Consider the following 11,331-nt stretch of genomic DNA (forward strand, 5'->3'; position numbering starts at 1 on the left):
CCCACCCCCCGTCTTTTATTGAATTAAAAGATAAAATACCTTGTGGAACTTGACCGCCAAAGTTTGCTTTGTACTGTATTGGCAGTATTCTAGTTGCAGCTTGATGTCCTTTATATATTTGTTAATACTGTATACAAAAAAAAAAAAAAAAATTGTAGTTACACCCCCGCCCCCTTTTTGACTTCTTCCAGGAAGTAAAGAGTTAGTTTGTGGCAGTAATGTATTATTTCAGTTTACAAATGATAAACAAAAAATAAGAGGTGGTCGTTAACGTTAATGGACAGGGGAAACAGAAAGGTCGTTCAACGAAGTCGCCTAGAGGTAGCACAAGAAGCAGCTAACTCTTACAAAAAAATAACTAACGTCGATGTCGACCGACCGACATGAAGACGAACATCAACGCCAGGTAAGCTAACAGCCTTTAAACGTCGTTAAGGTACTTTGGGGAAAAATGCTAAAGTCCGAATGGGTCTATTGGAAAAGTTTACCCTCGGCAAACTTGTAAACGTTAGCTGAAACTGCTGGCTCACGTCAGCGCTATGGCGACACTTTTTTTTCTATCGTGTGTCGACTGCTTAGTTCAATCTTTGCAGTCTAATGTGACACTTGCTAGCCGAACAAACGTAACGGACTGCTGGGACCAACAAGTCCGGGGCTTTTTCAAAACTCGCAGCTGAAACGTGCCACGTACGTCGGAACTCGATTTATTTCATTTCAGTTTCGGTTTTCAGTGAACCCGCTCCCGTAAGTCACTAGTATGAATGTGACGCTTGTGAGGTGAATTACATTGTAGGACAGTAAGTAGCATCAAATTTTTTTCCAAATTGGACTCTGTATTTGACGGAAATGATTACTTCGTTCCACCGGGCGCTTTCATATATCCATGGTAACTAATGTACAGTAAACAAATGCAAAGAAATAATTTAAAATGGCAAAGAAATTATCTGAATGAGATAATTAAGGCATATTTTGGCTAGAATAGTGAACTAGTGGGTCGCATGTCCGCCTGACAGTTTTTTCGTGGGTGCTCCAGCTTCCTCCATCATCCCACAAAACATGCATGTTGGGATAGGCTTCAGTTCTCCTGCGACCCTAATGAGGACAAGTGCTATTGAAAATGGATGGATGGTTTGTCGTCAGTAACGGTCAGTCTAACTAAAAAATCGTTAGTGCCTTCCTAGAAAACACTCAATGTCCACCTATCCTCTGATCCACTTACTGTCTCATACAACTCACAAGAAGTACAAGAAGACACACGATCAAGAATCCATAGCCAACTGTTTTTTTTTCCAGTCTAATGTTGTTATCATGTGATCCACCTATGTGGTTAGATTAGAAGGATAGAATCATCCATTCATTTTTTATTGCGCGTATCCTGTTCAAGTTGATAGGGAGCTGGAGCCTATCCCAGCTTCCTTTGGGCAAAAGGCAGACGACACCCTGGATTTGTTACCATTAATGACAGTGAAAAATGACATAACCTTGAGGTATACAATCAGTTCTAGATGGGACAGACATCTTGAGGGATGTAAGCGACAACCTGATATCTAATCTGTTGATGCAGTGATCTGGCCAGGAGGGGCCACAGGGGAGAGCCGGTGATGTGCAGTCACGGCAAATATGGGTCGTGCTTACACTAGTGACTACAAGAGTGTTCATTGTTGGTCGTGTGTGCGTGGGAATAGTTGAAGGACCGTTGGGTGTGGTTGTGTGTGCAAGGAGCACGAAGGGAAGAACAGAATACAGAGGATCAGTTGTCCTCAAGGTTTTCATTTTGAAAGCAAAAAATCCAATAGGAACCAATGGAAATTATATTCCAGGGTAAAGATGTCTATGTCGTGAAACATTTTATCATTCTGTAACTGTTTTACAAGAACAAATTGAAAAAAGTTTCCAGTTACTGCTATAATACAAAACATAATTATAGCATAATTGGTGATGCCTTAAACTTTGATTTGGACTTCATAATAAACCTTCCCATTGAGATTGTTGTATTTAGAATACAGTTGATCCCCGCATGATCCCCGTGGACCTGCATATTGACATTTGTGTCCCCCATTCTACAGTATTTTAAAAAATATTTTATTCCCCCGCCTCCTCATTTTTTTCCCAGCACTTTTTTTCTCTGACCTCCACTTCTTGCGACTTTTCCCTTTGCCTTAGAGACAACCCTCCAAATGTAAGCACATCAGTAAGGTCAGAAAAAGAAACTAAAAGTTATTTGATTTATTTTATTTTTTGTTACTTGGCTTTCTCTATTGCCTCTAATAATTTCTGACAACTTGAATTTGTGGACTAAGCAAAGAAATGCTAGGGCTGAATGATTTCAGAAAAATATTAAAATGCTATATTTCCGACACAAAAAAATCATACTGCGATTTTGACTCAATTCACGATTTTCTTCAAGTTTTAGTGCAACATTGATTATAGTGACATTTACAAACGTGACCAAAAATAACATCATATCACCAAAACAAGGGCGACGGGTGGTCGACTGGTTAGCACGTCCGCCTCACAGTTCAGAGGTTGTGGGTTCGATCCCGGCTCCCTGTGTAGAGTTTGCATGTTCTCCCCGTGCCTGCGTGGGTTTACTCCGGGTACTCCGGTTTCCTCCCACATTCCAAAAACATGCATGATTGCCGCTAGGTGTGGTTGTGAGTGCGGATGTTTGTTTTCCTTTGTGTGCCCTGCGATTGGCTGGCAACCAATTCGAGGTGTCCCCCGCCTACTGCCTGAAGACGGCAGGGATAGGCTCCAGCACTCCCCGCGACCCTTGTGAGGATTAGCGGTGTGGATAATGGATGGAATGGATCACCAAAACATTAAAAGCTGTTACTCTAATAAAGCAGACACACAAGAGGCTTTTTAAAGTTTTGACTTTTTTTAATGCTCCAATAAAGCAAGACCCATTGCTTGCTGTCACGGATAACTATATAATTATGTGTAATAGTGTATGTAAAAAATATTTTTTTAACCAAAATGTTTTAAATTTTGTACTAATGTCAGGGCTCGACACTGTGACCAATATGCTCGCAAATGCGGCCAAGTTTTCAGTGAGCGTCTGGTAAAAAAAAATTCACCTGCTGTTGGGGAGAGAGGGAGTGAGACCGCCCAGCTTCGTGACTCGCCGGGGAGCCGAGCAAGGAGAAACACAGAGAAAAGACAGACAGACTACCTTTGTTGATTCGACGTGGCAATAGTTAAATTGTCTCGCCGAATGTTTAAACTTTACCTGCTCTGAAGTACCGGTTCACTCTGTTTGACTAAAAAGCTGAACATAATGACTGGCGGCACAGCACAGAGTTGGCTGGAGGGTATATTCCTTCCTTACACTTGAAAAGCTATTTAATACCTATTAAGAAAACCCACCTTAACATAATTTTAAAGAATGAAGTTAGTTTCCCTCCAGATGGTGTCCCGGTATCTTGGAATAAATGTAAACCAGCAGCTTGTAAGCCTCCGAATCCCACCGGAAATACACGAACCGCTGTGCATATACAGGTACTGTAGTCCATTGGCATCCTTATCGTATTTCAAGGCTCGAAATATTTGTTTTTCTCTGCGGAGTAGTTTTGCAAATCATTGACTTCATTTGAAGAGCCGCTTTCTAACTTTGTGGAGCAAACTTTTTTTTTTGTAGGTTAATCCCAGGGCAAGGATACTATTAAAAAAATGAATATATGACAATATAATGAATGAACAATTGGTCTTCTTTTTTTTATAGGATCAACAGTTTTTATTTTTTATGTCCTATCTTATTATATTAATCTATCAAATATCTTATTCTGTTAATAAGACATTTGATGAAAATTTTATTTCGGGCTGCGATAGATTTAAACCTATCAAAATAAGTTGCCGACCCTTGGTTTAAAGTAACATGATAACATTTTAACTGTGATACAGCTATAATCAGAAATGTTGTTGTTATCCTGCAAGTTGAACATTAATGTTGAAAAAAAACCCACGAATGAGTAGTAGTTACAAACAGAGCAATGCTGGTAAATCCAACAAATCTCTTTGTTAACAGTGACCCGTCCATGGTGTATCCCACTTCTCACCATAGTTAAGATGGTATAAGCTCCAGTCCACTCATTTGTCATTCTAATAGCGGATGATGGATGGTGCTGGGTTGAAGAAAAAAAAAAAGTCAGTTAAATGTACTACTCACGGGCTACCTGGTGGAGTCCTCTGTTAAACACTACGTATATCCCTAGTTAAAGTCAAGTGGACTTGTATTAAATGGTCCCCACAATCCTTTTTTAGATTCTATGATTAATATGCATGCAAACACTTACGTCTGCCTTAATACCTTTTTATTCTAAGAATAGTAATTAGGGATGTCACAATATCGGCAATATCGTGATATTGCAATATTAAATCTGCCACAATATATCGTTGTCGTGATGCCACGATATTATTGGCAGCAAATCTGTTTAAAAGCTCAAGTTCTTTTCCATATGTGCAGTTCCAGTATCCTCTGGTGGTTAGTTTATTAGTGCAGTTTAATTTGATGCCATGTTTAACCCACGCTAATCGCCAGTAAGAGCTTATGACTGGCCAATCCTATTTCTTTGTTTATGCTGTAATTCTGTACAAAAACAGAATATTATGTTTTTTTAATGGGCTCTTTTTTTAATTTTAAATTTCTTAACAATATCACGAGCTTTTATATATATCGCCAACCTGCCCACTATATTGTGATAATGATCATATCACGAGGTTCATATCGTGATATCATCGTATCGTGACATTTGGATATTGTGACATTGTGGATTGTTTGCTTTGCATTGAAAAGTCACGGGTGCACACACAAGTTTCTTGAGCAATTGGCCGGTTTGCGTCCTTGTTCAGGGGATTCTCAGCAGTGCTCTGGAATAAACATAATTGTTTAGCAACCAGTCCTAGCTCTCATACTTAGGTCTGTAGGGTCTTCAACTGGCAGCCTGTCATGCAAAAAAATAGTGCTACTCTTGGCTCTGAAAGATTTATTTGTGGAATGAAGAGATTGTCAAGTAAGAGAGGAACCGAGTGCTGCTTCTTGTGGGAAGTGTTAAGCATGAACACTGTGTGCGTGTCAATGTTGGTTGCTGAGAAGCACAACAAAGCCTTGTGATGAACAATGAACAATGAGACCAGCATGGCCTACACCTCTTTGTTTTCAAGTTTGGTTTTCAGAACCCATTAGCCGCCATTGTACAGGCATCTAATGTTTATCGCAAAGCTTCTGTGTCATTCCAAATTTTGATGTCTGGTTGGCAATGGGAAGAAAGAAAAAAACTGAACTCAAAATATTTTAGTTTGAGACCTCTTGTTTGATGACAGACTCACAGACCCTTGTTTGTTTTGTCTTTTATAATTCTGTAAAACAGTTACAGATGTTCTTCTATTCACTCAAGTGGAATTTAACATTTTCACAACTCTAAACTTAGAATGTAAGTAAAAAAAGAAGCCGGGCCGTGGCCTATTTGGTACCAAGCCGCCCAGAGCGACTGACAAAATACTTTGCGGTAATCAAAGATTTCCAACTGTTGAGTAGGGCAAACGAAGGCTAGGTGCTAATGCTAGCTGATAGCGACGACATTCCTATAGAAGGCAAAGGCAATCAATGCATGTGCATTGAAAATAAGCCATAGCTTGCTCAACATGCAGGATAATGGCCGTTGAGGACCAGAGTTGCCCACCCCTGCTTTAGGTTGTGTGTAAAATAGTGACATCCAGGTCAGTCCCTCATTTCAATCTGCAGTGCTTTGAGCATTGCTGGAGAATGTTCAATTATGTATAAAAACATCTGCATTCGGGCTGCACGATATTGGAAAAAACATGCGATATGTGATATGGATGTTGACAATAGCGATATCGATATTACTGCGATATTTAACATGTACCTAAAAGAAAATAACATTTTTATTATATAATGAAAGAAGTTCATGTTTTTCATCCGGCAAAATAAGCAAGCTCACTGTGTTTTTAGATAACTCATTGTAATTCCTCTAGATCAGGGTTGTCAATGTCAAATGGACGGAGGGCAAAAGAAACAATTGTGCGAGGGCCGGACTGACTTCATTGAAATGTTTTAAAATGTCCAGATTGGCTCAGGTCCTTCGCGCCTGCTGATGATGTCACGCTTTATATTTCTGTAATATATTTCTTTGCCTCTATGTTTGTCACCCCGCTGTCTGTCGTGTTTTTATGTTCGGCATTACTAAATAAAAAAATAAAATAAAGTACATTACTGCTACTTTTGCGAGGCAGCTCGTACATCACTTCCGCGTATGACCCGAGAAGAAGCCGCTGTCCGTCTTGTGAAACAAGATCAGTGGAACGTTTGCGTTTTTCCTGCCAAACTGGAAACAATTTTCTGGTTGACTCGGGCTGCAAGATTGTATGAACCCTACATAATGTGAAGTAAAACAGAGAGGATCATATGATCGGTATGGTGTCTCCAGCTGACCCTATTTTAGAGTGGCAAGGTATGAATGTGGGTGATCCTGTCAGAAAACACAGGCCCGTATTCCACTTGACACGTCTATTTATTGTGGTCTGCAACAACGCAGACAAAGAATAACCTAGCAACATCATCCAATGCATATCCATTTGTTAACAATATGCCTAAACATTACAATCCACTGTATTAAGAAATTAATCAGCCAAACAATACATACAATACACATTCACACGTTTCATGAACATATCTAGGCTATTATGTACAGCAGTTACTTGACACAAACCTAAGTGATTAAACTCACCTTTTAACATTTACACACAACAACAAACGTGGTGAAACACAGCCAGGGGGTGGCGAACACAGATGCAAAGAAATATGTTACAGAAATAGTGTAACAAATTGGCTTATCCGCGTTGTAGTCGAATTTGTGACTTGCTGTTGTTTCCGAGGTTCATGAATGCATCGTGCGGCTCGCTGGATGGGAGGGCATGCGAGCGAGAGGAGCGGAGGACGAAGAGGAGAGCCGTTGCTCTTTTTTGACTGAACGGTTGTCGTACTGTATTGGCGTCGGCTGCGGCCCACAGTAGCCGATTGGACTAATAAAAATGTGATGGTTAAACTGTGTTCTTGGAAGCCGCTACAATATATTTTAAAGCGTGACGTCATCGGCAGGCGCCAAGGACCCGATCACATCTGCTACCCACACCGGCTTGCAGGCCGGATCTAATAATAAAGCAATATCAGCCCAGGGGCCGTAGAAAACCTTCTCCACGTCCGGCCCGCGGGCCTTAACTTTGACATATGTGCTCTAGATAATGTCCAACTATTGGGTGACAATTTCAATGCGCGTTCAAGTGTGCATCTGACTGGTCAAATTCAGATAAAAGCGTACAATTCCATAAGAAACGTATTGCATGCCTTTGCGATAATTATATTGTACAGGCCATTATCGTGATGACATATTTTTATATATATGAAATTGATTTTTCCTTGCCAGGAGCTCCACACCCCTAAACGTCTGATCTGATCCTAGAACCGCCCCTGCATCCTCTCAGGGGCTGCACCACGAGGATGAAAACGATCCTTCTATGAGCACTTTCGGCATCGACGTCCGAGGGCTCCCCCTGGCCCTGTCATCCATGACGCAAGCTGTTACCTCGGACTCCCGCTTCAAGCCCAGATGGCGGGCCATCTCTGTGGCCACCCTGCTGGCTCTAATGCTCATGTTGTACCTGCACCGCACGGGAGGGGACGGAGACACTCCAGCCAGCCAGTCCTCCCGCAACACTGTGCAAATGTACCATCGGGGTGATGATGACATGTTCGGGGACACTCGGAGCGAAAGTATGCTGCAGAAAAGGAGAAACCCTTACAACGACACGTACCCTTTAAGTGCACCCGTGAAGACCAAAGATGGCATCAGGTACCGCATCGCAGTCATTGCAGACCTTGACACAGCGTCACGTGGCCCCGAGGACCAGACGTGGTTCAGCTACATGAAAAAGGGTCACCTGACCGTTTCCGAAAGTGCCGACGCACTGCATGTGGAATGGGACGAGGAGACCATCACACTGGAGAGTCACCTCGCAGAGAAAGGACGAGGTTGAGCCACAGTTTCCGCCCAAGTCCACGCCCAAGTCCCCCAAGTTGACTAATAGTCTCTTCCTCTTTAGGTATGGAGTTGTCTGAGCTGCTGGTGTTTAACGGGCATCTGTACAGCGTGGATGACCGCACGGGCGTGGTGTACAGGATTGAGGGCAGGCAGGCGGTCCCCTGGGTCATACTGCCTGACGGCGATGGCTCCGTTTCCAAAGGTCAGTCTACTAACTTATTCTGCCTGCCTTGCTTGGCTGGATTTAGACTGCATTGTCCTAGTGGCCAAATTCCCATTTAATGCCCGTACAGTGTTCCCCCGCTTATTTGCGATTTTGCTACTTGCCCATTCACCTACTTGCTGATTTTTTTGTTGAACTTATCCTCTGTTATTCACTTGAAAAACTCTCCTGTTGGCTGCCACAATATGGTGCCAAAGTCCTGTTTAATCGTAAAGCAGTACGTTCGCGTCATCTCTGGGCATCTTGGTGCCAAAGAAATATGTGCAAGTACTGGGAGGAGTAAGGCAGGCTTCAAAGAGTAGTACTTTGGCGCCAAAGTGAGTTTTGTATTGGGATGTAACGATGAATCGAAAATCAATTGAAAATCGATTGTCCCTGATTAATCAATTACATCGAGTGGATTAAATTCATCTAAAAAATGATGTCTTGAAACTTTTTTTCATTCCAGATGCATAGCACATTTTGAATGTGTCGATCAAATTATGCTTTTGCGCCAAACATGATTGCGTATTGCGCCTGTGGATGGCTGCAGAACCAGCTCTGTGCAAAGCAATCAAAAGTATTGCTTTGGCAGCATCTTGGTGCCAAGGAATTATGTTGAAGTGAGTTGATGAGTTAGGTTTAGACAAAAGTAGTGCTTTACCATCATCTTGTGGGATCTACGGGAAAAGTGAAAACCCAGCACATGAAGGTCAGAGCCGAGATTTGATTCCTGAATTTGAGAAGTCTGAGGCAGACGTAATTGCCACTATTTCACCGCGCTGACCACAAGTAAACAATAATATTGGACATAAATATGAAAATCAAATATGAAATGTTTCATACTGTTTTATTGGCGTGGGTTGACTCGTGCCTCGTTGATTTAAATGAGTGCAACCTCTACAGTACTCCAATGGTCACCATCTACAATTATTTACAGTATCTTATTTAATAATCCACACATCCTACTAATGTACAATGTTTAGACCACATTTAATTGCCGATGCTTTCACTGTAGTTGAGATATTCTGTAATTGCGACCGTGATTGTAGGGTGATATTTCGTCAGGTAAGTCCCCCCCTTAAAGCCCAGGTACCGAATACTGCCGCCACCGGTTATAATAGTGTTCTGTTCTGAGTGTTTATGTTCATGTTTGCATTTGTAGGCTTTAAGGCAGAGTGGCTTGCGGTGAAGGACGAGCACCTGTATGTTGGCGGTCTTGGCAAGGAGTGGACCACCACCACTGGAGAGGTAGTCAACCACCACCCGCAGTGGGTGAAAGTGGTCGGTTACTATGGTGACGTCGAGCACAAGAACTGGGTGTCCTACTACAACGCCCTGCGGAGCGCCGCGGGGATCAAAGCACCAGGTGCCGACAGTTCTCAGTTCCGTCAGCCTCATCGATTCATTTATACGACGTGTGCCTTGTTGGTCTGCTGCAGGCTACCTTATCCATGAGTCTGCCGCATGGAGTGAGCGGCTTCAACGTTGGTTCTTCCTGCCCCGCCGCGCCAGTCACGAGCGCTACGAAGAGAACGCGGACGAGCGGCGCGCCACCAACTTGCTGCTCTCCTGCCGGGCGGATTTCAGCGACATAACGATGCGTCGCGTTGGCCCTCTGAACCCAACCCACGGTTTTTCCTCATTTAAATTTGTTCCCGACACAGATGATCAGATTATTCTGGCCCTGAAATCCATGGAAGATGCAGGCCAGATCGCCTCCTACATCGTTGCGTTTACGCTCGACGGCCGGGTGATGATGCCCGAGACAAAGATCGGAGATGTCAAGTATGAAGGCCTGGAGTTTATTTGAAAATGACAAGACTGATATTTTTTTTTTTTTTTTAAACATGACCCCCTGATAAGACTGTAATAATGAAAAATGAAAATCCTGGCTTAAAGAGGAAGTCAACCGAAAATCTTTCTTTATGCGTCCCCACTAGTCTAAATAACGAATCACCGCTCATCTTCAGAAAACAGGTAAACCGTGATTGGTCATTACCCAGAACTGGACATTTTACTACAATGAGTGTCCGTTATCCATCATCCATCTGCAGCGTGCGTACCCTTCCCTCCGTCATTCGCCTTTTTTCCAGGGGTAACATTTGTTTATATATTATAGGCCAGTCCGCCTCAAATTTTAAACGGGCTTCCATCGGCGATTCAGACTAAACTTTCACTAGCACACCCCATGCCCCCTTCCTGGCTTTACAATATTTGAAGAGAAATAGTGACTCACAGTGCTTTGGAAGCCTGTTCACCGCCTGGTCCATCACTCAAATCTGTCCCCAAGCAACAACAACTCGCTATTTTCCTCCCCGCGGCCATCGAAGCCTCTCTGCGAAAAATGGACTAATGACGGACTACTGACAAATAGCGGACTAAATAAAGGGGCTTACGTCTATGCTTAGTCCGTCTATTTTTTAAAAATTCCCGTCATTCGTCAGCAAAACGGGTGTCCGTCGCTGACTGATAGACAGATCGGTCCGTCACATAGGCGGAGCGCCCAGCTTTGTCGTTACCTGAGCAAGTGTGAGGTTATTTTCAGTCGACAGTATGTAAGCAAAATGGGTGGATTTGGCTACTTCATTCATATTGGACAAATGCAATATTATTCAGAGTACCGTGCTTAGACTAGTCGACTGCATGGAACATATTGTGAAAGAAAATTTGGGGTTGACTTTCCCTTTAACTTATATGGGCACACTGGTACGCGTGATCATGGTTATCATAAATTAACACACAAAATATGCAATTTGTCTCCTGTGGGTAAACTCTGCTGGTCAGACTCTCAAGGGGACATAGTCAAAACCTGTATTAACAAATGCACACTATTGAATGTTAATGAACTACTTGAAATGAATGGTCTTGGGAATAGCTCTGTCTTTGGAGGCTATTTTCTCTTTATACTGACCAGATTGATTTTTTATGTTGTTCTACTTAATAAAACAGATAAGCACAAGATCTATTTAATTTAAAAATAAACCATTAATATATTCTTTTGTATCCCAACCAAACAACTGAATAAATCTATCCCCCTACGAGTGATGTGTTTTGGCTTCCTTTTTACCC

The 11,331-nt window shown here is 42.4% G+C and overlaps 1 protein-coding gene across 3 annotated transcripts; it reads left to right on the forward strand.

The window, feature by feature from the left end:
• The first annotated feature begins 179 nt into the window (after positions 1-179).
• On the forward strand, positions 180-11,303 carry cant1b (calcium activated nucleotidase 1b). 3 transcript variants are annotated; one of them, XM_086033005.1, is made up of 5 exons: positions 180-406; positions 7,443-8,047; positions 8,119-8,259; positions 9,425-9,628; positions 9,702-11,303. In XM_086033005.1, the coding sequence occupies exons 2-5, from the start codon at positions 7,534-7,536 to the stop codon at positions 10,070-10,072; spliced, it is 1,230 nt and encodes a 409-aa protein (XP_085889131.1). In that variant the 5' UTR covers positions 180-406; positions 7,443-7,533; the 3' UTR covers positions 10,073-11,303. The 3 variants fall into 3 exon arrangements, with proteins under 3 accessions (XP_085889131.1, XP_085889130.1, XP_085889132.1); XM_086033004.1 differs by having other exon boundaries at positions 7,479-8,047; XM_086033006.1 differs by lacking the exon at positions 180-406 and adding an exon at positions 572-744.
• Positions 11,304-11,331: the final 28 nt, after the last annotated feature.

Source organism: Filicampus tigris, chromosome 6 (assembly GCF_054856515.1).
Source record: "Filicampus tigris isolate MCC_2025a chromosome 6, RoL_Ftig_1.0, whole genome shotgun sequence".
NCBI classification, from domain to species: domain Eukaryota; kingdom Metazoa; phylum Chordata; class Actinopteri; order Syngnathiformes; family Syngnathidae; genus Filicampus; species Filicampus tigris.

Bases quoted from the DNA above. Each gene is read 5' to 3' on its own strand.
- cant1b (XM_086033004.1), top strand. From the start codon at position 384: ATGAAGACGAACATCAACGCCAG. The intron at 407-7,478 runs GTAAGCTAACAG...ATCTGATCCTAG, and splicing joins AAGACGAACATCAACGCCAG to AACCGCCCCTGCATCCTCTC. The intron at 9,629-9,701 runs GTGCCGACAGTT...GGTCTGCTGCAG, and splicing joins CGCGGGGATCAAAGCACCAG to GCTACCTTATCCATGAGTCT.